Source organism: Carlito syrichta, unplaced genomic scaffold (assembly GCF_000164805.1).
Source record: "Carlito syrichta isolate Samal-C Ts95f unplaced genomic scaffold, Tarsius_syrichta-2.0.1 Scaffold147091, whole genome shotgun sequence".
Taxonomy (NCBI): domain Eukaryota; kingdom Metazoa; phylum Chordata; class Mammalia; order Primates; family Tarsiidae; genus Carlito; species Carlito syrichta.
In genome coordinates this window covers 67,739-93,901 of record NW_007091187.1, presented here as the reverse complement: position 1 = coordinate 93,901, position 26,163 = coordinate 67,739, and the positions used below count along the sequence as shown (strand labels likewise).

The 26,163-nt window shown below is 39.6% G+C and overlaps 1 protein-coding gene across 1 annotated transcript in view; it reads right to left on the bottom strand.

Moving 5' to 3' along the window:
* Window positions 1-26,163, bottom strand: part of ARHGAP26 (Rho GTPase activating protein 26) — a 198,339-nt gene that overhangs the window by 137,602 nt on the left and 34,574 nt on the right. Inside the window, exons 6-8 of the mRNA XM_021708767.1 lie at window positions 16,346-16,433; window positions 14,795-14,853; window positions 13,143-13,248 (exon numbers count right to left, since the gene is read on the bottom strand). Coding sequence (XP_021564442.1) covers window positions 13,143-13,248; window positions 14,795-14,853; window positions 16,346-16,433 — 253 coding nt within the window. The remainder of the gene's footprint in view (window positions 1-13,142; window positions 13,249-14,794; window positions 14,854-16,345; window positions 16,434-26,163) is intronic.

Here is a 26,163-nt window from a genome sequence, read left to right as displayed (position 1 = left end):
GTATTTTGATAGGGTTTGCACTAATTTGTAGCTTGCTTTGGCAGTACTGCTATTTTAACAATATTAATTCTTCTGACCCGTAAGCATGAGATGCATTTACATTTGTTTGTGTCCTCCTCAATTTCTTTCATCAGCATTTTGTAGTTTTCCTTGTAGAGGTCCTTCACCTCCTTGGTTAGATTTAGTCCTGAGTATTTTATTTTTTTGTAGTGACTATAAAATAATTTCTGATGTCCCTATTCATGCCAAGAGTAACAATACATTAATGACATGACAAAGAAGGGATAATCTACATTTCTTCCAGTGTTCTTTGTTTCATTAACTATCTGGAAAGAACTACCCTGTAGGACAGAAAACAATTTGGAAGGTAAGCTCATAATGAGATAGCATGCAAAGCAGTTTAAGTGGTAGTTATAATGAGACAGGAAATGTAGTTCTTAACATAGAAAAATGGTAAGATTATCTTCTAATAAAGAGAACAAGAAAACCTGACTAGCCAGCTAGACTGAAAGACATGCTTAACATGGGAAACCCCCATTTGACGCTGACTTAAGGAAACAGTTTTAAGTGTACCCAGTTTGGGGATCTGGTGAACTAAGCTAATACCTTCACTTTCCCAAACACTAACAGAGACAATTCTGGGTCCAGGGCACACCTGAAGACATGCTCTGAAGGGAGACCAGGCTTTTGTGAAGTGCTAGCTTGTGTGAAACAGAATCTCGAACTTTGGGGAACTAGGCTGTGTTATCAGGTATTAGAAGAATATCTGAATGCTACATTTGCTATTTGGTATTTATTATTATGATGGTACCATCTTCCACAGAATGACGCATGATAGGGCTTATCAAGGCAATTATAAGATCCATCATAGAGTTAAAATCAGTGCCAAGGCCTGAAGTTTATAATATAAAAAAGGATTTCTTGAAGGCGAAGTATTGGATTTCGGCAAACAAAACTCTTGTGAACACCTGATATTTTTACCTGTTTGGCATCTTTTTAGTAATGCATCCAGTTTTTCCTTGGAAAACTTCCTGCTGGATGCATTTTCTCATTACATGTGGTCCTACCAAGAATGACAGTTGAGTCCCCCACTACCTCCTTGCCACAGACGTGGGTGCATTACCCAAGAGGGGTCATTACAACTCTCTTTACTAGGAATGTTAAACTGCAATGGAGTTACAAGGGAACAAAGGTGGTTGGAACTGAGACACTTTAAAAGTTTTGCTTGAAAAGGGCTATTCGTGAGTTCCCTGGATACTTTTCACTCCTTTTTTCATTTATTCATTCAACAAATATTTACTGAGTGCCCCTTACTATGTGTAAAGGCACTCGGGATACAGTAGTGTAGAGCAGACAGAAATTGCCAGCCTCGTGCAACTCATATTTCAGTAAGAAGAAAACAACAATAAGGAAACAAATCAAGTATATAGTATACTAGATGGTAACAAGTGCTATGGAAAAAAAAATAAAGCAGTGCTGTTGGGTAGGGAGTGCAGGGGTAGAGGTTGCAATCTTAGAGCAATGGAAAAGACCTCACTGGGGAGGGGAGTGGCTAGAAGGTGGGGAGATCAGGTCTGAGCACTGAAGGACTAAGTCCTGGGTTTAGCAAAGGGAACTGAGAAGGAGCAGTGAGAGAGGCAGGAGAAAAACCAGGAAGGAGTGGTGTCCTGAAGCCACATGAAGAAAGCATTTCAGGGAGGAGAGAATGAGAAACTGTTTTACAATCCTTCAAAACAATTAAGGAAGGAAAGACTGAAACTGATTTAGCAACATGAGGTCATAGGCAACAATGGCATGGGGTATTTCCGTGGAGCAGTGGGTATAAAAGCCTGAGCAGGTTCAAGAGAAAATGAAAGGAAAGAGAGGATTTGGGAACAGAAAGCACAGACACCTACTTAAGAAGCTCTTCTGAGAAGAGCACAGAGAAATGGGATGGTATCTAGGAGGGGATGCAGGATTGAGAAAGGATCTTTGTAGCTTTGTGGGTTTTTTTAAGGATTGTAGAACTTATAACATACTCATGTGCTAATGGGAAAGATTCAGTAGAGACAAAAAAGTTAATGATAGAGAAGAGAGAGGGAAAAACCATTGGAGCCAAGTTCTTATGGATGCAACAGGGAATCAACTGGTTCTAGCACACCAGTAAAGAGATTGCCCACCCCAGTAAAGAGATTGCCTTTAAGGAGGAGCACGGCTATTCTTCTGACACACAGGAAGGATGGGAGAAACGTGGGCATGGTTGTGGATACTGTGGTAGTAGCTTGTGGAAGTTCTCTCCTGATTACACTTATTTCCTCAGTGAAATAGAAAGCAAGATCTCATGGAACCAACCATGTTGCCCATTGAAGCAGAACTGAATAAAGAAAATGTGGTACATATACACAATGGAATATTATGAAGCCATAAAGAAGGACAAATATATGGACTTCACAGCAACTTGGATGGATTTGGAGTAGATACTCAGTGATCTATCACAGAAACAAAGAACAGAGTACCATATATTCTCACTCATAAGTGGAACTTGAACAATTATAAAACTATAAGAAAGCATTTGGTGGGGGGGGGGGGGGATTGGCAGTTGAGGGAAACTGCTAGGGGAGGGAGGGGGATACCTCATCAACAAGGGTACCTGCATAATCAATGTTTATATACCTAACCCTGAATTGTATCCTACATCTTTATAATAAAATAATAATAATTTAAAAAAGAAAGAAAGAAAGATCTGAGACAATCATCTAAAAGAAGAAATGGCCTAGGGAAATGCAGTAGGATGTTGGGTACCATAACGTTGCTTTGGTATGTCTGGTGGTTCAACTCTACTTTCAATTCCATGATTAACCCAGAAGCCTTCCAATAAATTTTCTTCTATTTTTCAAAAATTAGCCACAGTTGACATCTGTTGCCTTCAATCAAAAAACTAATGTACAATTCTTTTTTGAGAACTAGGGTATCCCAATTTCTCACTGAGTATCTGACTTTAATAAAACAATGAAATACTTAGGAAGACTTGCTTGCAACATACCAACACAATCAAACATTTTGGGCTCCTCTACTACCTACTGAAGAGAATCAAGAAATGATGATTTACACTTACAATATCAAATTGGAAACACTAAATAAACTAGGATGCTAAGCTGTTTGAAGAAAAACATTCCTGTACATGTGAGAAAGCAAGGACTGATCTTAAAATTCAAACTACTTGAATATTTCTTCAAATTCTTTTTCTGAGTTAAACTGCAAAAGTGAAAAAGTATCTCCTAAGAGAGAATGTAACTGAATATATCCAAAACCTTTCTTAGAGTGTAGATTAATACTTCAATACAGATTTCAGTTACTCAGAGAAGGAAACCCACATGCACTCCAGTAAACTGGAAGGCAAAGAGAACCATCTTCCCAGTGGATGGTAATGTTTAATCTGGGAATGACCGAGAGAGCAGTCAAACTGAGTAAGACAGAAGTTAGACTCTACAACAAAGAGAAACATTTCAGAGATCACAAAGACGAATGGAAATTTCCAGACCGTGCAGACGAAGATGAGTCTTTATGATATAACGTGTCATTCCCCCTCCAGGAAATTAAGAGTTATTAAACTACAGCAAAGCCAGCTGCTTCTGAGATGAAATCAACCTTGCAACACCAAGAAGCAGGAGTGGGGAATGGGAGCTAAACGTCCATGGAAATCAAGCCCCATACGGCCTGTTCCTTCCAACAGGTGTACTGCTCCATGGAGCATTTGACTCATGAAGAGCCCTGACACTCACAGGGAAGTGTGAGGCTTGGTATAAAGCAGGACCTGAAACCAGATATGAACAGCTCTTCTCCCAGCTGGCCCTGTGCTGGCTCAGCTTTCGCTACAAAGGGAGAGATGCTTAGCCTTTTGGACCAAATGCACATAAACTGCCAAGAAAATAAAGCAATGCAAAAATAAACACATGCGTGCACCAAATCTCCCAAGTGGACAAGAGCTGTATGCTAAGTTTTTGGCATCAAGACCTGACGGTTTTACTTGCCAATAATATAATTGTGAAGAAAGCCCCATCCAGTCAGTGAGAGCAACTTGTTTTGGTTTCAACAACTGCCCCATCTTCTCTCACCTTAAAACACGGCTCCATGATCCTCTTTCTCCTATTCCCTGATTTCCCAAATTGTAAAAGTTAACATTTATGGAGGATGCACCATGTGCCAGACACTCTTTCGAAGAACTTTACGTGGGTTAATTTTAATCTTCACAACCGCCCCAAGAAAGTAGCCACTATTATTGTGTTACTTTAGGTTTCCGAGAAAGAAGAGACTTGAAGTACAGTCATGCAATGCTTAACGACAGGAGTAGGTTCTGGGAAATGTGTCATTAGGTTATTTCCTCATTGCGTGAACCTCACAGAATGTACTTACACATACCTAGATGGTCTAGCCCACTACAAACCTAGGCTATATAGTATGGCCTGTTGCTCCCAGGGCATCAACCTATACAGTATGTCACAGTACTGAATATTGTAGGCAACTGAAACATAACGATATGTGTTTGTGTATCTAAACGTATCGTAGCATAGAAGATATACAGAAAAAATATGATTATTTTAATCTTAAGGGACCACTGTCCTATATGTAGTTTCTTCATTGACTGAAACATTGGTATGTGGTGCATGACTGTAAATAAAGGCTCATATCACACTACTTTACTAGGGGATTTTTGAGGTGAATGAGGCAGAGAAATTAGCCACCACCTGGTTCAAGCATCAACACTTGCTCAATCGCTTGAGACCATCATCAAAGAGGTTGCATAACTACCGCATCTTAGGATCCTCAGCTCTTGTCCCCCACTGGCCAAAGATCTTCCCCTCAGAATGTTTGAACATCCCCTTGCTTCCAGCTTATGTGAATGTGCAGGCTATTTGTGTCATGCCTCCCTGGGTAAGAGGTAAGAGGCCTGAGGCACAGGGTATGGGCACAAGGCTACAAGCTATCAGGCTGCCCTCACATGGAGTGAGGTGAATGCCACGCAGGACTGGTCATTGCTGTAGTGGCTGCAATACAAAAAGGCCAAGCCAAGAGAATCTGATGTGCTAATTTGAAAGTTTCTGATGGAATTATTATCATCTTCTTTTTCAGATGAAGAAACTCAGGCATAAAGTAGTTCATGATGTTACAGAAGAGACAGATCAAATCAGGCAGATTGGCTCCAGAATGTTCTCTCTTAACCACTGTGCTCTCAGCCCCTACAGATAAAATTCATATACCTAGAAGTCTGCCAGCTGCCTCATGTGAGCCACAATAGTACTGGAGAACTGGTGAGAGATCAATCAATGTGAGAACATAAGTATGCAGATAACACAACGCAATACAAAAGGATGCAGCAAGATAAGACTCCAGTGCCCAAAACAGTGCAAGTAAATCAACTCATCTACCACTGCTCTGTCACAAGAGAGGCACTTAATGAAACCACTCCTGGGGCCAGGGCATTAGAAAACTAGGCTCTGCGGAAGAGTCAGCAAGAAAGAAACTGAGCTAGGTTCATGTTTGCTGAAACTGTCACTTTCACAATACTCCTGAAAAGAAGGGAGGCAGTCACTAAGAAAGGAAAAGAGTGTTTTCCTTCTGCTCCTCCCTGAACTTGGGAGGGAACTCCATGGGCTCAGAAAAGGAAGGAGTGACCAGAAAACAGGAAAGTCATTGAAAAAAGAAATCCATACAGAAGTGGCACTGCTCAAAACAAACAAGAGACAGGAATCAAAGGCGCTCTAAAGCTGCTGAGTATTAACAGCTGGAAGTCAAGCACTTCCCCTTTCAGAATGGGCGTTGCTTGAGCCATAAGATTTAGTTCCTTGAATCAGAAATTCTGTTGAGATTGTTAAAGTGAAAAATTTAAGCTAAACTTGTATCTTTTTTTCTCCTAACCCCAAAAGCTAGAAAGCCACAGACAGGGCAATTCTTGGGTGGAAAGTAAGAACTGAGTTCTGATTTCTTCTTCTGTATTTCCATTAATTTAAAGTGCTAACTTGCCTGTTTGCTATAAAATCTGTGACTGTCTTCTTTGCAGTATCCCTTTAAAGAGATTTTCCTTTGGGTCTGCCAAAAAATAACTGGAGATGGTCCTCTTAGAATCCCAATCTTAGTCTTAAAAAAATACACTCTTCTCCCTGTTTCCTACACGTAAACAGGCCTGGAAGCAGGGTCTCCTACTTCTTTCAGGAACTTTTAATCTATTCAAAATAACAATTCTTTCACAAGAAAAGGCAGGTCAGGGAAGTCACACTCACAGTTCATCTCTGTTTGCTCACTTGTGTGACTCACCAAATATCTAGCTCCTCTTTTGGCATAAGCAAATAGGTAGGCTAGGGGTTGAAAACCCAAATGCCTCCACTGCAGCCAGGCAGGTAGAAGGCAGCAGAGAAGTGGCCCAGCACAAGAGAGTGTTAGGAACTGGCACCCTGGAGAAGGTACACCCTGGGGGTTAGGCTGGCTTCTGCTCATCTCCAGCCAATTGTCAACTCTGAGACAAGAATGTTTCAAGTAAAATCATGCTCTTTAAAAATGTTGCAAACCTGTTCAAAGTTTAGAACAGCAGCATGAGGGACCACCACCAGACACATATGTGGGCTGCTGGAGACATGGGCCCACGCATGTAACTTCCAGGTAAGAAACAAAGACAAGGGAGACAGGCTACCCATCTCCAAGAGCTTATGATCTAGGAGGAGTGAGGGATACACACCTAGAAAACTACAAAGTACTATGTGACACCTGCTAAAGGGAGGGACAAGCAAAGGCTGTGGGAGCTTAGGAAAGCAAGAGGACCCCTGTAGCAAGAAAGATTCTTGTCGGCAGTGGTATTTGAGCTGAAGTGAGAAGAATGAGGTCTCCTTTGGCGGGCTGAGGCTGGAAAGGGGCCATTCCAGATGGAAGAAAATGAACTACAGAAGATCTTGATGAGGCAGAGAGGAGAATATTGGAGAAGTGGCTAAGAGACTCTTCATGCATCTGTGTGACAAATATTCATGAGTGCCCACTGTGGGCCACACAGGAGGGATAGGATGGTGATCATGAGGACACAAGATGAAATTGCAAATTCCAGAAGGGCCAGGTCCAGACAAGGCTTTGTTGGCCATTTCCAGAGCTTTATCTTAAGAGCAATGGGGAAGCTGCCTTTGAAGTTTTTTAAGCAGGGGAATCACATGCTGAGATGTGCAGTTTTCAAAGTTCCCTGGAAGCAGAGCACACACTCTGTGGACTGGAGGGGAGCCAGGGCTCCCCCAGTCAGAACAACCAGGGAGGAGGCCTTTGTAAGCAGCCTGAGAGAAACACAATGGCAGCTTGGATTAGAGGGGTGGTAATGAAGAAAGAGAAAAGCAGACGAATTCAAGAGATAGGGTTCAAATCAACAGAGCAAGGAGCTCAGGGTGGGAGTCAGTGAGGGAGAGGCCAGATGGGCCTAGAGTATGGGGTCAATGTGGCTGAGTGGGGGTATCAGGCAGCATGGCCAGTGACCCAGCAGCCAAGCAATTCTGCACTGGCAGCATTAGGGTGTCCAGTGGTCACTAGAGAGAAAAAAGGTTCGAGAACCAGAGTGTACAGCTGAGGGAAGACAGCCAGAGACACTCACAGGAGCTTTCTGTCTTAGAAAGCCATCATCTTGAAAGTACTGTTTTCTTTCAATGTACTTTGTAAAATTCCACAGCTATTTTGTTTGGACTAGTATTGATGGCAAAGAAATAACTAGCTCTTCTCATGTGTTTAACAGTTCATTGCTAAGCTAAATCTTACTGTCTCTACTTAGGATAGAAAAAGAAGGGATATTAGAGTATCTATGAGATATGTGTTGATGCCAAGGTATTAGTGCCCACTTCCTTATACTGTGAGCCCTTCTTTGGAACATCAAGGAACGCCACTCAACTGCCGGGTTCATCCTCCTTGGTGCCAAGGCTGGCAATGAACTTCTTTCTAACCACAGGCATTTGCACAATAACCCAATTCAGTTTCTAGATCGTTAAGGAAATGTGAATACTTTCTTCTTGATTTGCAGTGATGCCTGGAAGTACTCAGACTCCAGTCACAAGAACGAAAAAGAGGCTACACCTCTAGATGCTCAATCTTTAGTAAATTCTGTGAACAGAGTCTGCATATTTTGATAAGGTCTCACTTGTATACAAAGTATTTGGCTCACAATATTCCTTTATGGTCCTTGTGATCTACAGAATTTTGTCCATTTTGGAGTCACAACAGGTAACAGATGATCAAAATAAACATGAGGCAATTGGGTCATGAAACGAACAAGGAATCAAGCAAGAGGCAATGGGACTAAAGTCTATTTTACTCTATTCATTACTCCCTCTTACCGAATAATTCAGTGTCTCTGTTCTCACATTGCAAATGTCTTCATATCTCCTCCCAAATTGGCCTTTGGACCTATATGTCTTGGCTGAGTGTAAAGATCATTCAATAGACTTAATATGCTCCATTGAATGCTATTTGCCAAGACTACTTGCAAGAGACACTGTGGGCTGCCTACTCAAAGCTCTGCTTTTATTCTGATATCCAAGCCTCCCCACAAGTGGCTCAGATAAATCCTGTTTGGTTTAAAATAATCATGGCGGCCCTCTTCCCCTTGCCAGTGACTGCCTTGAACCAATGAGATGTGACACAAAATGTGCTGAAGAATGTCCAGGAAAAGTATTGCCATAGCTCTTAAAAAAAGACTCAAAGAAGAACGAATGCCTTTTCTGCCCCTGGAAAGCACTAATGTGCAAAGACATGGTTAATGTGTCATGACCCTGAGAGGAGCTAGCCAACCCAAAGAGGCTGGCTGAACAGAAACAGGAACATAACTTGAGTCCTTCATGAGCCCAGCAATTAACCAGCTCTCAGGACTGATTTTGTGTAATGACACAAAAGCTTCCTTTATGGTTTAAGCAATTCTGAACTGGATTTTCTGTTTCTTGAAGCCCAAAGCAATCTAAATGATACAACACCTTTTGAAGAAGCAACACAGTACTCTGCCTCTCCAACAACTTTGTAACAAAGGGATAGTTGCTCCCAAAAAAGGAAAGAGACTAAGATTTATTTCTCAACAAGTGTATTGGGAAAACCAGCTGTGAAAAGGTATTTTTAACAGCTATTCATGATGTGTGGAGAGGTCTTTGAGATCCTCCCTCACAACATAAACACTGTAATAAAGTTCCGATGAGCCACTATGCATGGTATGTGTGGGGATATACAACATACTTGGAGTCATCATCATACGTAAACATTAGGAAACTACCATGAAATTAGTCTTTATTACTCATCTACTCTTATTTTCTTCCAAAATTATAAGATTGAATTTATTTTCTTGCTGTCTCCCCCAACCTGATGAAAGTGCAGAAGTACACAATTGGAGGGAAACTTAGGAAACTGGGGCTTAAAGATGTAGAATAACTTGCACAAGGATCCAGTTAGTTGGGGATGATTTTCTTCATAATCAAGAATGTTTTATGCATGATTTTAAAATAAAGTCGAGGCTGCAGTGTGCCATAATCACACCACTGCACTCTAACCTGGATAACAGAGTGAGACTCTGACTCAAAAACAAAAAGCAAAAAACAGCAACAACACAAAAAAGTCATTTGCTGAAAACTCAATGCAATGCAAAGTCAAACTGTAAAGACTTAGGAAATCAAAACAGGCTTTTTTTCTTTCTTTTTAATAATTTAATCATAACAAATCTCCTTTTTGAACTTACTACTTTGAGCTTCTTCCTATTTCTAACATCCTCCTAAATCCCAATCCATATTTATTTCTCAATACCATTTCTCTCTCCAAGAAAATCCTTGTATATGGTGCACTTACTGAGCTAGCAGTTTCAAAAGCCTGTTTACATAATAATTACCTGGGAAATAAATCAGAAATGCAGATTCCCAGGCAGAGAGGCTAATTTAGTAGACCCACAGTGGGGCACAGAAATGTCAATGTAAGTAAGGGTCCCACATGATGCCAAACATGCTTTGAGACACATGACTCCAGACTGTATACTAGATTCCAAGATTCAAACAGAAAACATCTAATTATCCTAGCAGATTTAAGCTGGAACTACAAAAATATGTGCATGGCTGCCTATAATTTTTATGTTCCCTCTGAGGTCTGAAACAAACCCAACATCTCTGTGATTTGAATGTACCCTGGTAATCATTTGCTTTAGAGGTTTGGAGTTTTTATCCTCCCTTCCCCCTCCCAGTTTTTTTTTCCCCTCGGAACACATTTTTACTTCGGATTAAATATAAAATGTCTTAAGTCTCCCTTCACAGCTAAAGGAAATCAATTTTAGAAAATGTTTCAAAAGAGTACTTTAAAAAATACACAATACAAAATGTCTTGCCTTTGAACCAGAAGCCTGAGATGCACAAGGCAAACAGTAGGTAATGAGAGAAGTAAACACTAGGTTTCCAGCAGAATCAGCCCTGAAACCAAAACTTAGGAAGGAAGCTGACCATTAAGTAAGTGGCCCAGAGGAACAATAGCTCAGGCGTATCCTCGGGTGAGTCTAAACCTGAGAAAACTGGAACTAGACAAACCTCTTGTCCCAAGTTAACTTTCTCTTACTGCTCAATTTAAAAATAAGGACAGTGCTGTAAATGAGAATGTAGAGTTTCAGTGGAATCTTAGAACTCCTCCGGGTGCCAAAGAATTTTTTCAGACCTAAATAAATACTCTTTACTGGATTCAACACTGCTCATTTATATCTATCTCCTCAGGGACATTTTAAATCTAGAGGCTTGAGAGACCAAGAACTCAGCATGCTAAGTACTTAAGTCTGCATATTCTGACGCTAGCTCTTACCAACTCGGTATGGTACAAGAGCTTGTCCATAGATAGATTTCTTGATGATTAAATGAATAAACAAATGCTATAAAACCAAATAAAATCATTCTCAAGTATCAAAGACAAGGCATAAGGCTCCAGAAATGTTATGAAACAAATAACGGCAGCAAAAAATTGGTTTAAATGGATTAAAAGGCAAAAAGTCAAGGTCACAACTCTAACTTGCATAGTCCAGTTGTCGACTCTTTAGGTCAGGAACAAGGATGGACTGAATGTCATGGGATCAGAGGAGGAAAGAGTAGAAAAAGAAGAAGAAAGTGAGTCATCAGCCAGGAAATGTTCAAGATCTACCTTAAGGGTTTTGTTTTGTTTAAAATCTATTTTTCTTCTTCTTTAAAGAGTACTAACAATCCTCAGAGCAATTTAGAAATGGGAAAAGTACAGCACTGGCTCTGCTGGATCACCAATGGCTCCTGGTCTCTCCTAGTCCAACCACGCCCTCCTTCCAAATGCATGGCTTGAAAAGGCCTGCTGCCTCCAGCTGGTTCCTAATTGTCTCCTCCAGCCCCTTCCAGTAGGTCTGAAGGCCTCCTTAAGACTCCCCATGGGCTACCGGATTGGTGGCTCAGTTTGTAATCCCAGCACTTTGGGAGGCTGAGGCGAGTGGAGCCCGGAGGTTCGAGACCAGCCTGGGCAGCTTGGTGAGACCTCATCTCTAAATTAAATTTAAAAATTGCCAGATGTTGTAGTGCATGCCTGTAGTTCCAGCTACTTCGAAGGCTGAGGCAGAAGGATCACCTAAGCCCAGTGGGTCGAGGCTGTGGTGGCCGTAAGCATGTCACTGCACTCTAGCCTGGGCAACAAAGTCAGACTCCAACTCAAAAAAAAAAAAAAAAAAAGACCTCATGGCCATAAAGCAGTCACTCTTCCCACACAGACTTGGCTGGAACGTGTATCTGGAACCTTCTGGGTTTGGCATTTGTCCTTCAAGTGTGCAAAGCTCTGCAACTAAGATCTAAACTAGATTTTCCATTTAAAAAATGCCTGACTCTGGATTTGGGGAACAGGCACTCAACTGTCATCTCAGAGCATCTGGAGTTATTTTCGAAAGCCCAGTTCCCAGTATTTTAAACACGTTTCATCAGGATTCTTTGGCATTTGGGGGACATCCTCCCTGTAAACTTGCATGTTCTCTGTTATGCTTCTTAATTATTCTTGAACATGCAGTTCTGATAAGGCAGGGCAAGAAAAAATTTGATCAATCATGGAGCAACCATGACTCTATCCAATGGCTTGCCACCAACACACAAAACACTCTTGTTTCTTCATGGAAATGAGGAAATTATGGAAAGGGTTTGGTATATATGCATTCTTTCTCCCACAGGTAATATCAAGTGCTCGACAGATATATGAAAACCAACCATCACAATCTCTCTCAGAAGAATATCAACTTATCCTGAAGAAATAACTCAAGTGTGGATAAAAGCCAAATGTATAATACATCAGATTAGCAGAATTTAGGGCTTAATGATTAAGGTTAACTGTTACACTATCATTCTTTCCTTGTGCTCCAAGCTGCAATCAAAAACATACCACCGAAGTCAATGAAAGGTTAGAACATACACACAAGCAGTAACTGATATACCAAGGGAAGTCAGCAAAGCCGTTTATAAAAGCATCAAGCAACAGTATGTACACAAAAATTCAAAACCACTCCGAGAGTGGAAATACCCCTAGTAGGAAAACCAGGTCCCTAGTGAATGTTTTGATTATCTTAGAGGGCAAGTGGACATTTGCCAAAATAATTGCTTTATTCTTTATACTTCTTCAAATACTTTAATACATGTAACTTTTAAAATCAATAACCTTGTAGATAAAGGGGAGCCTATTATCCATATTTGATAGATAAAGAAACCCAGGAATTTGTCCAGGGTTGGTTAAATGGCTTGTTAAGAAATTTCAGCTCTAGAATCCAGGCCTCCTTACTCCAAACCCAAGTTCTGTAAACTCACAACATATTCTTATTTGTCCTTAATTGTCACTGAACATTTAACCCTCCAAAACTCTGTGTGGTGACCTGCTATCGTGGGCAACACGCTCCACAAAATCCCCCTGAAAACTCTGCTGCTGGCCTGGGTGCACAGGCACTTCCCTGGCCTCCTCTGCAAAGGCCAGCTGGCATTTGCTGCTGCTCTCCACTGCAGTTAACATTTCACACATTTCTTTCCTAAGCCTTCAGCATACCTGATGTAACAGTGAGAGAGAGAAACATAAGCAGAACTGAGACCAGCTTCACTGCTAAAATAAGAATTTTCTGGGGAAAGAAAAAGACCAGCAATCAGTCTTAAACCTACTTTGCCAAGTGATTCATGAGCAGCTGTAACATTTGCCGATTTTTCTCTGGGAGTCGATGAACAAGGCTGTGGATTTCGGAGACCCGGGACTCCTGGTTCTCCAACTCTGTGAAGGAAGTAGAAAGGTAATATTTTATTAGCATCATGGCTGAAACACTTTCCAAGATGAAAAAATAAAGGGAAACCAAAGATTGGACACTAACAGGCTGAACATTTCTTCAAGAGTTATGATCCTGCTTGTGTATGTGCTGCATGACCAATGTGACTAGATCTAGAAATCCTTTCAATGGTGCTTTCTGGAACAGTGCTGCCAAAAAAATTGCCATCAAAAGATCCAAACTGAGATGATGACATGATAAAATGGAGCCAGTGAACTGCATAGCCAGAGCAGGAACAAACTCAGGAGCAGCTGGCTCCCTAGAGGGACAACTTCATTTCAAGGAAGGAAAGAACTTTGTGCACTTGTAAAGTGATAAACAAATCTTACGTGAACAACATTGCAAGGGTTTCAAATATCAAAACAGCGACTTGAGACAGCATCAAAGAAATCGGAGGGAACATCTATTATTCTCAAATCATGTATGATACTCAGCCTGGTAGAAAGAAAGCAATGGCAGATAAAATATTTAAATACTTCCACCAACTTGTAACCTAAATCATGGCTCATCACATTCTCTTGGTTAAACATGGGTACGTGGCTTTGTTTCTCTGGCAAACAGACTGATGGTATTTACCACATCTATCAGTAGGACTGATGTAAGGTTTAAGTAGAGAATGGTTGTCATGGGTTTGTAAGTTCTCCGAGAAAGAAGTCACATGAACACCATTTTCACTCCTAGCTTTCTCTCATGTCTTTCTCCTCCATGTTTTAAGGGGACAACTATGAGTAGATAAGACCATCAGAACATTAGGTACTGCTAAAATAGGTCAGAAATAGGTACCAGGGTAAACAAATTCTAAAGGCTGAAAGGAACCAGGGAGTGGCACAAACCATTGACATCATAATACTGTGAGGACTCGTGACTGATTTAAATCTGATAGAGAATCTTTCTGCCCCCTTACAGGAGGCCTGCCCCACATGGCCAGATTCCAGTATATATACTTAGGGTAGCTTGCACCTAATCCCTATGTATTTTAATACCAGTAATATGATGCTAGAGACCTGCATGATGTAGTTGAAGAATGATCAGAAGCTGTATATGGAAGACATGATGGAAAAGAGGGCTGTGAAGTTACATAAATGGTGTCATATTCAGGGAAACATTTCCAATGCTCAATTTAGGTAATGTGCAATGTCTGATTCATTCTGCAAAATGCTACTCAAAGGCTGGAAAAAACCTAAGAAGTTAGAACTCCAATAATCAAAACTAGAAAGACAAACCTGCTTCTCTCACCCCTCCATACCTTCCCCCCCGCCAAAAAAAACCACTTCTGAGTTTCTCTCCTCTGTAAATTCAACATGCTAGCAAGGCCCTCAGCAATTCCCATTTGATTTCAATTTTATTCTGCATCAGAATCTCATGAGTATGCTACATGGCCAGTTTACATGCAGAAAATGAAGGGTTAGGTAATATTTATTTTGGGATACAGGCTATTCTTTGAAATAGAAAAATATATACGCTTCCCCTTAAAACTAAGACAAAAAGACTTACTTGCTGCTTTAATGAAACTTCTTTGAAATTGATACATCATGAGTGGTCCTGGAAGCATTCTGAAATAAAAGAATATAGGTTAGTCAGCTTAATAAAAAAATCATATTATCTCCAAACAACAGCTTAGAGACTGCCAAACTGTATTATATTTCTCAAAGACAAAGATCACAGGGAGACAATAGCAACTTCATATCATTTTCCTGTTGAAAGGGTTCTTAGATTTCACCTGAAATTTTTGTTCTCTCTCTTTTTTTTAAGGGAATGGATATAACTATGTTTCACAGTCAACACTAAAATAGTGCAAATGCAAAAGTCTAGCACAAACCAAAAGATTTCCTTTCCAGTCAGTGACTCACCCATCAACAACAGCATTTCAGGATGTATTTGAGAAACAGGCAACTAACTACACATTTGCAAATACCTGTATGTAAACGCTTGTTTTCCCAGCAGCTTGTTGTTAGAATCAGTTCATCTAGAAACACTATGGGAAGACTTTTGTAGATGTTTCTGTGTTAAATTCACTATGGATCATTGCTCCAGAATGTCCAAGAGCTAGAACCCTTAATATTAAGTATATACAAGCAAATTTTATCTGCTGGGATATGAATATGTTTAACTATAAACTTGAGCTTTTTTGGTTTTTGTTTTTTTTCTAATAGTCCAAGTAATAAACTTCTCAACAGACTATACATTATTCTTGGCTCAGATTTTATTCTCATTGGGTCCCTTAATTCAACTGTTAGTCAACACTTACATTACCTCAGAGCCAATAAAATCTGCCTCACCAGTTCCTTTTCTGTGGCACTCCTCCTTTTCCTTCCAGCCAAGTGCATCTTTGCAAAACTTGTACAAAGGCTTACACAATTCCTGATTACAGTTCTCTCTCTGCTTAAGACTAGGTTGCGCCTTCCCATGTAAGAAGAACTATACAATATTCCTGCCCTTCGAGTCCAGGATAAATTTAGTCTATTCATGAAACTGAGATGCAGGTAATAACCTAGTCCTTAGTAACCAAGGGACGGGTAGAGACATAGTAATAACATCAAATATATTAATACAGAAAAACAGTCTTTTCAGAAAGGTAATATTTTCCAATTGTGAAAAGAGTGAAAAACGAGTTTCATTAAATTCTCATTTTTAAGAATCAATGTCAGCAATACACTCCATCTGTGTAACGCACCAAGCTATCAAAATATATGGGGTAGGTAATCATGCGTTCTCAACAGAACATGATCCATGATTACTTGCTTTCTTAACAGGTTATTCAGGGAGACCCCATTAGAGGTTCTGTTCAAGGCTAATTACCACAGTGCTTCTCATAAGAGCAAAGTTTCCTAAATCACTCATGGCACCATTGCACAATGGCAACCCATCAACTATGGATGATTTACAATCAGTTTGACCAGCTGAGTTAAATGCACCCACACAGAAGCTGTTTCCACATCTCAAACACCCACCCAACAGCTCTCTGGAGACTGAAAATAAAACTGCTTGCTTCCTGATTGCATGATAACTAGGTGGCACCCTGCCCTGCAAATAGAAAGTCCCTACCTTAGGTATGTCTTCAGAGCACTAGTGATAGTCTTTATCTCCCATTCAGCACAGATATCCGTTTCTGTCTCAGAAGCTGTCTTAGGATCTAAAATAAAGAAGAGACAATGCGTGAGGCAGAGCATAAAATACAGCTAATAAACAAGCATACAGAAAGGCGTTCAGCCTTGCTAGGAACTAGAAAAATGCAAAGTAAAACAAAATGACACATATGTTTTGCCTGTTAAATTAGGAAAATGTCTTTTTTAAAAAAAATCCAAATATCTATTACCGGTAAGAAGGCAGTGAAAGTTATCCTCTCATAAATTGCTGGAGGCAGTAGAGATAAATGCAACAGCCTTGAGAAGTAATTTGGCAATATGTATCAAGAGTCTTAAAAACGTTTATACCTTCTGAACTGATAATCCCATTTCTCACTATCTACCCTCAGGAAATAAGATAAAGCCCAAGAAAAGTTACAGACCCAGAAATGTTCAGTACACAATATCTTCCCAAGCAGTAGAAAAAAACAAAACAAAACAAAGCAAAACCAGTCTAAATGTCTGATTACAGAAGCACATTAAGTGAATTACAGTATGTCTACCTGATGGAATATCATCGTGCCATTTACATGACAACCACGACTATAAAGCAACATGGAAAATGCCTATATTAAATAATATCAAATTAAAAAATTGAAATATAAAAGTTTGCAAGAAACTCCTATGAACTGGAAGAAAATATTCTAAAAGTAAAATAATGGTTGAGGTACAGTGGAATTGTGGTTTTTACATTTTCTAAACTGTCTATAATTTTATTCTATTACTTGTGTATATTTTTTTAAATTGCCTTAAGCTCAGATGTGCAATGAAACCATAATTATATTGGCTCAGATAATTTCTTCCTTTGTTTCCTGTTGCATGGACTTTTAAACAAATGTGCATATTTTATATGTGTGTATTATAAAAGGAGAGGAGAGATAATTCTTGCAGTCTTCCTGAACAGCACACAGAAGGTGAACTAAGAGGCAGAATTGGGGAATATGAATTGTTAATAGAACCCCATTTTGCCCCTGAGGTTAACACACCAACTGACAGGAGTGGAGTCTTTCAGCACAGTTAAGTACAACCCAGCTTCCTCACACTGGCTAAAGCCTAGCTATTTGCCTACCAGCTCCGATTCACTTATTTTCCCAAGCAGTGCCTCATTTTCATTTGGAGAGCTGTTCTTTTCTTACTTCTTCCAGAAGTGAGGAACGAGATTCAGGGCAGACTGATCAACAGCATAATATCTTTCTGGACCCAGGGACTGGTTGAGAGATGACCCAGACCCAAGCCAGTTCAATGGGAGTGCACTTCAGGGCTTTTCCAGGAGACATGGCAAACGGTATTTATTGTTGACTGGACTTGCACCTGGGAGGTTATTTAACCACCAGAGGCTACCATTTAGATCCTGAAAGTGAGTCAAACAAACCCAGACATGAGAGAAACACATATAGCGGGTTTTGAGCCCTTGTATCTGGTCATGCCTTCTTGGTCACGTGGGCCAATAAATTCCTTTTTCCCCCTTAAGCCAGTTTAGGTCAGGTTTCCTGTTTTTTTACAATGCAAAGAGATCTAAATGATATACCAGGTAATCAGAGCCAGCCACTGGATTGTCTCCTTCTGGACAGTCTCCAAGAATAATTCTGGGACAACTAAGAAAGAGGTTCCTCCTGCAGAACCAACAGCCTTTCAGCTGGAAAAGGAGAATGAGTCACGAGAGGCACAATACGTGCTCTATTTACTGGGAAGGAACCCACTTTCATCCTAGTAAGAGGAGACCAAGTACTCATGGATGGCTTAAGGATTTAGCCTGTAGTCCCCAGGGAAGGACACAGATCGGCTGGCACCTACTGCTCTAGTATGTTCCCCTGACACCATTGGAAGATGAGAAAGGTAAGGTCCCAACTCAGAATCTGTGTGACTCCTAAAGGCAGAACACCTGTGTGATGTTTGCAGCTGACCCTGGGCAATAATGAAGTCTTTATTGTCACATGAAATACATTAAGAACGAATCTGCAGAGCATAATTTTTTTTCTGGGGCCACAGGATGGTAAGTCCCATAGAGTTCTAGCACCACAAATTTTTGAAAAGTTCACAAAATGTGATTTTCCTAATATTCAAAACCTCTGCAGTTTTAATTCTTTCCTTTCTTCATCAACTCACACTCCCTGGGTAGTTTCTTCCTGCAGAAGTGTATGTAACAAAAAACTTTGCTTAACATGACCTTTTTCCCTCCGCATCCCAAGACACATGGACACACGCCATTCTGCTTGGTTCCTGGATGTGAGACAAATGTTACTGTACATTATTCTGAGAAACAAACCAACTTCTACCCAAGAAGAGTGAACATGAAACTAAACAAGCAGCAGTTGGCAGGTCTGGGAGCTGTGAACTGTTCCGTGAACCACATTTAGCAAACTAATGATTAGCTTCCACTTATTCGGGTTCTGTAACCATAGGAATATTGTGTAACATTTCAGAGAGGAGAGTCAAATTACAGTCGGGCTAAAGGGCTTTTTATAGCACCGATGAGGCAAGGCTCACAACTCCAGCACATCCATTTTAATTCATTTAATATCCAAACTAAATCAAAGACAGCCTTCCAGCTACCCCATTTGTAGAAAGTGCTGCCCATTTCCACACCTCCCTCCTGATACTCCCCTCATGCCCAGAAGCCTCCTGGTGGCATCTAAATACTTTGTAGAGACATCACTTATGCTTTTCTTTAGAACTCAAAACATTTCCCTCCACCACATCACTTGACCACTGGTTCTTAGTAAAACAGTCCTGAACTGGAGGAGCAGTCCACTGTGCAAACAAGGTACCACGTAGATAAAGTGGAATGAACATATTTCCTCCTCAACCTACTACCACATGAAATCAGAAAATCAGGAGACACAGACTAGAAGAAGTGATTATAAGGGGAGATGGCCTTAGAAATGTCACACTGGATCAGTCCCAAGAATCATCTAGTTCACTATTGTGTTGCTAACAAAGACAGTGAAGGACATTCTGGAGGACACAATTAGGACATGATGTGCTCCTAAATTTCCCAGTAACACATTATACTATATGCAAATTCTTTTTTTCTTTTTATCTAAGAAGGCAATATATGCATTTTTAACAAAGAATTTGAAGAAAACAAATAAACATACATTAAAAGGTAAGTTTTTCCTCTGGTAAAGGCAACTGCTAATACTAGTTTTTTTGGTTTGTATCCTATCTCTAGCAGTCTATGTACATACAAGCACATATTTGAATAATACACCTTTTTAAAAATACAAATGGAAGCACACTATACATGTCATTCTGTATATGCTATTATCATTTAATAGTATCTTAAGAAAGGTTTCCATATCAGCACATAGATATATCTACTTCATAGTATAAGTGTACTATAATTAATTTAATGCCCCCAATAACTGAAATTAAGGTTCATCCCTCGTTTGGGTCATGATAAAAAATGATAAACTACTGTTTTCTTGTACATGGCTTACCCGTAAACAATTCCTAAAAGTGGAATTTCTGAGACAAAGGTATACACATTCCTTGAAAGCTGTTCCTCAGATAGCCCTCAGAGGTTTAAGAGTGACTTCTCACATTCTTGACAGCAATGCATAACCAAACATTTTGAGGTTAGCAAATTGGATAGAGTAAAAAAAAAAAAAATAGTTATCTCATTGTTTTAATTTGCATTTTTTTTAATGAGGAAAAAGGCTGAGAACTCTCTCCTGTGTGTGAATGTGTTTTTAAAGTTGTTTATTGAGGTATATTCACCCTTCTTAAAGTGTACAGTTCCGTGATTTTTGACAAATATATAGTTATGTAACCACCACTACAATCAAGACATAGACAACTTCCATCACTCAGAAAAATTCTCTCGGGCTCCTTTATACTCAGTCCTCTCCCTCTCCCTCCAGGCTCTGCCAATGTTGTACTTTCACATAGCTTAATACTTCTGAAATCCATCCATGTTGCTACATGTACCAGTAAATGTGATTTTCCTAATGTCTAATCTTTGTATTATTGAGTAGTATCAAATGTTATGGATATGCCATAAATGGTTTATCCACTTACTAGTTGAACATTTGGGTTGTTCCCAACGTTGGCTGTTATGAATAAAGCTGCTATAAATATTTGCATACGGGTCTTTGTTTTGTTCATCTTGGGCAAGTATCTGAGAGAGGGAGTAGGTAAAAATACTTAGGAGTGGGTCATATGGTAAATATGTTTAACTTTATAAGTTAAATCCTAAAAATCTTAGTTTCTTCCTATATCTAGTGCCTAAAAATCCAGAGCACCCCTAGCCATTTCTGTTTGAGATCCAAAAGCTCTTACTGGCTCGAGTCCCAGTCTCAGGAGCACCTGCCTAAAGCATCCCAACAGGCAAAGGTGGTGGGGGCTGGAGCAGAGGAAAGTGAGCTTCCATCTGTGGTCTACTTTCTCTGGTAACTCAGGATTGTGGTAAGTAGCCTCATCCCTAGCTCCCAGAGTAATCAATCCTCCATCCAAATAGTCTATCATCTCCTGGTCCTGTCATCATTTGTCTGCTCCCCTTTCCTGGTTAAGTAAAGTCCGAAGTTTGCTCTTTGCATGGTTCCCTGCTTCCAGCAGGCAGAAGTCTTCAAAGTCCGGGGCTGTTTCCACTTATTGCCATGTAAGCCTTTAGGTTTCAGAAGTCATGAAAAATATCTATTATTAGTGGATTTATTGAAATAGAAGTCATTGATTACCTTTATTTATGCTACTCTGTGAAGAGATGTGGGAAACGAGGAGCACAGAAAAAAAAAAACCCACAGATGTTCAAGGTCCCAGAGTAAGGAAGGAAGTTCATGGCTAGATCGGTGATAAGTGAGTGAGGCATGCTACTGCAATCCTGTGCTTTAAGGCAATGCTATATAATACATTCCTTGTGTCCTCTGTTGTACTAACTTTGCTCTAAATATTGTTAAAAAAAAAAAAAAAAGAGGGAGACAGGGAGAAAAGTTATAGGATAAGATGAGAAAAATAGCAATGCTGAACTTGCAGTCATTCCCCACCCTGATAAAACACTAATAAAAGCACACACACAAAAAAAGGAGCACAAATTTCTACAGTACAGAAAACTAAGCTCTCAGTCAACATTCTCCTGTCACAGAACATCCACCAGGCAAAGATCAGATGAAGTCCTGAGGAAAACCCACATGGGGAACACCCAAAAGCACAGTATAAGCCACCTGGGGAGGGAGGATCCACACTGTCCTCCCCCAACACCAAACCAGCACACACATGGATGGAGGCTGCCTTCTGGAGAAGACAGGGTTATCCTGAGATTATAACTCAGGCTGTGAAATTATTTGACTAGGGGATGGTGGGGATTGCGGGGGAGAGTGGGGGGTGTCCCTTTATATCAAGGCAAGTGGATTCAGGAGTGAGAAAGTCTGAGAAGAAACATGAGAGTGGCAAGGCAAGTACCACACCACGCTTCAGATCACCAGGAATAAACTCCACTTTCCCGGGAACCATGACTATTTATTCTGGCTCCTGGGTCCACACTAAATGGAAGATTTAAGAATTCCAGAAAGTTGTCAAAACCATGTACAATAGCCCTCCAATCATCATATAAGATAATGATTCTTACAGGATTCAGGAAAATAGCAGAACAAGGAGACTATCCACAGTGAGGTTAATAGCAAAGATTTACAAACTTCTCTGTGTTCAGTTTTGATTAAACAGAAGATATAAAACCTTATAAAATATTTGTTGGCAAAAAATATAGAGACTAAAGAACTCTGAAAAATAATTCGGAAGACACTTGCTCTGTAATACAAATAAAATTTTGAAAAATGTGGATGCTATAAAATAAGACACCAAAGTAAAACAAGAAGCAGACTGAAATAATAGAGGGTATATCTGAAAGGTAGAAATAAAAAGAACTAAGTAAGTAAAGACAGTAAAGACGCTGGAAAATTCAATGACAAAATTAAAATTTGCATTACAAACAGTAAAATAATAATAATAATAATAAACCCAACAGAAATTTAAATGAGTGAAATGAATATGAGGGACAAGGTTGAGAATTCTTGCGAGGACACAAAGAATCAGGAGAAAAACAAACATTAAAAAGGCGAAGAATGAGATTGTGCATAAGAGATTGAGAACTGCAGAAAAACAAACAGAAAAGGGATTTGTCTGCCTTCAGGAAAAAAATGTGTAAAACTCCTTCCATGGGCACCAATATGTATAAAAAGAATGATTATAGGTTTTAAGAAAAACAAAAGGTTTTTGTAATCCTGGAATGAGGAGGATGTTTTAAGGTATAATTCATTTAGGAAAAATACATGATATACTGGACTTCATAAAAGTTAAAACATTTATAAGACAACAATGACAAAAGCACTATAAATAGCATTCAAGACAAATAATAACCTGAACAAAAAAGCTGATAACATAACCTTCAGAGCTATAAAAGTCTTGTAATAAAAAGATGAACACACTAATAAAAAAGGAGGCTAAAAACACAAACAGGCAATTCACAAAATAAGTATCAATTTGCAATAAACATGCAAAAAAAGTCTAGCCTCACCCAAAAGTACAGAAATGCAAAATAAATAAAAAGGAGTTACATTTTTCAAATGTTTATAATTTATTTGTAAAAAAGTAATACACAACATGACAAAAATGTGGGGTGTGGGATACTCTCCTCAGACTTTGCCAACAGCAAACTTGGGAATATCAATTAAGAGCCTTGAAAACATATACACACCTTGACCCAGCAATCCAACATCTTAAAAGAAAACCTAAGAAAATAATTGAGGATGAATATAAAATTAAAAATTATAACTACTAACACTTTTGTATTTGACATGTGAAGGTTCTGGCCTCAGCAACCCACAGACATCTTTTCATTTCATCCTCACATTATTATGGAGGCAGGGGCATTATTACAGATGGGAAGATAGAAGACTAGACCAGTGTACATCATTTGTCTAAGTCAAACACATAAGCAGTGGAACTGCAGCTTGTCTGACTCCAAAATGTGTGCTCTTAATCTCTACTATCCTGCCCTATGGGGATATTCACCTAGTGCTTTTTGGAATGATGAAGAATTGCAATCATCCTAGAATCAGCCACGAATAAAGGACTGATTAAAAAGCTATAGCAAGCCGGGCTCGGTGGCTCAGCCTGTAATCCCATGCCTTGGGAGTCTGAGGTGAGTGAATTGCCTGAGCTCGTGGGTTCGAGACCTGCCTGGGCAACTTGGTGAGACCTCATCTCTACAATAAATTAAAAAAAAAAAATTAGACGGGTGTGGTAGCGCGCGCTTGTAGTTCCAGCGCCTTGGAAGGCTGAGGCGGAAGGATCACCGGAGCCCAGCAGGTCGAGGCTGCGGTGGCCGGGAGCGGCCACTGCACTCCAGGCGACAGAGTGAGACTCCAACTCAGAAAAAAAAAAAAGCTATAGCATATCATAACTATGCAATATGTGGCTAGAAAATCACGTGCTAGAAGAACTTAAATAGACACTCCACAGTGTTACATGAATAAGCCCATTAAAAAGCCTGTAATATATGCACTGTGAGTGTAATTTTATAAACATATTATTATATTGTTATATTTAATATACTATGCTAAATTTAAAAGGTGATAATATAATAAAGCAGTCTGATACAATATAACAAAATGGTTGATAAAGGTTAATTCTAGTCTGCAGAACTTTTTTCTTCTGCTTTTGGTATTTCTCCAAATTTTCTACAATGACTACCCATAACTTTTGCCAGAAAAAAAGTTATTTAAAATATATAGAGGCAGACAGATATGTCCTGAACAAGCATATAGCTGAATTATATAGTATATATTTAAAATTTGGACTAAAATTTGGAAAGATTTATCTTTATTTAGTATTCAGGGTGAAAACCCAATTATACATACAGAAGGCATTATATTTCTAGGAATCTGCCAGTCTTTGTGAGTCCTTTTCGTTCTCCAAAGACTAATGACCTCTGTTGCTAGGAAGAAGGGATCAAGGGTAGCTCTTGATAGAACACTAGCACAAAGCCACAGCACACTTGCTATGAGGAATTCTAGCAAGCTTTTTAAAGGAATCCTAATCAGTAAAAAGAAAACATTCTCAAAGCACTGGTTCTTATATTCCTCTTCCAACCTAATATAATCCAATGTATTAAGAACAAAAAAAAACTCAAAGTAATCAAAAGTCGTCTCTGGTTTTACTTATTCTAAGCCATACTTTCAATAATCAAAACATACTATTCCACTTTTGAGAGCCTCGGATAAATAACCAAATCTTACCATTGCCTGGCACATAATAGGACATCCAATAAATGTACAATAAAGGAATAGTGAATAAAAGGTTCACACTCAGCCCCACAGAAGTCATACTTATTTTGCACTTCTGGCTAACCCAGACAGTTCTAGTACCAAGAACTGATGACGTTGTGAGCATATTCACAAAAGAGAAAGGAGTCGGAGCTTTCCTTCTAGCCCTGGAGCCCTCGTGATTCCTCTGTTGTGAGTTTTAAGTTGTAACTTCACTGGGAGAGAGAATCACAAATACCATTCTAAACTTCTGATTAGATCTCGCAGTTCTGGTTGGAACTCAGATTGGATTCCAGTCTATCCGTAATGTCTTCCTACCAGAGGCAGCTAGCCTTGTGACTTTCAGCTGCTAGTTATTACTTTTTCATGACATTTCTCAGATGTTCAAGATTATTTTTTCTATCCCTAGGATAACTTAGGAAGAGAATAAGACAAGTATTTTGTTTGAGCGCCACTAAAAGAAGTGACAAAACGAGATCCTTTCATAACCACTCTTTTGCTTAGCACAACCAAGCTAAAGTGGTTCTTTTTTAGATTAGCAAAGCAATCTAAAATGTCATTTTTCTTTTCATCAGTGTCATCTTACATAATAATCTGTCATCTTTGAAATTTCTCTATCCCTTCTGCTCCCCCACATCCAGGTGGTACAAAGTCCTGTTGGTTTTCTCTCTCTACAATGATTTTGAGCCTGTCCTTTTTTCCTGACCTCAGTGTATCTATTTGATTCACCCCTTGATAGAGTACGCCTTGCCCAATCTAATGCAATAGTCTTGTTCCACCAGGTCTTTCAATGACCTTCCACATGGCAGCCAGGGTTATCCTCCTAGAGCTAGAATCTGACCTTGTTACACTTGTTTTAGACACACACACACACATATATTTTAATCTACCAGCTGTCATTATTTCAGGAAAGCACTCTTTCACTATCCTATTAATAGTCTGCTCAGTCCACCGGGTTCTATGAACTAACCCTATCTTCACTTCCATGCCTCCACCCCTTAACTCACATTCCTAGAGACAGGCACAAGATCCAGGCCATCTGGATCCATCTACCGTGGACCATGTAATTGGCTGAAGATTGAGAAACAAATTATGTGAATGGCCCCATACTGGCCAATCAAAGTCCTCACTGCAGCCTTCTACCAACACTGTCAAGACGCATACACTCTTCTTAGCAACCACAGGCTCCAAGGACCACTGAGGCTGAACCTGTCTGGGACGCTCCCACAGAGAACAAAGACAACAGCAGGATTAGCAGAGGTCACAGATAATGAGAAGCTAGAAGGAGAAAAGGCTTCAGCAAAAGTAAAGATGTCACTGGAGTGACCCTCATGATAGTCTACCATCTTAGATTTACCAGTTGTCAGTAAATAAATGCTTTTTTCCCTATAAACTATTCTGAATTGTCTTCTTGACATTTTTGTGTGTAAAAAAGGGTAATGAATAACCCCATTACTTAGAACCTTTAAGAGTTTCTTAC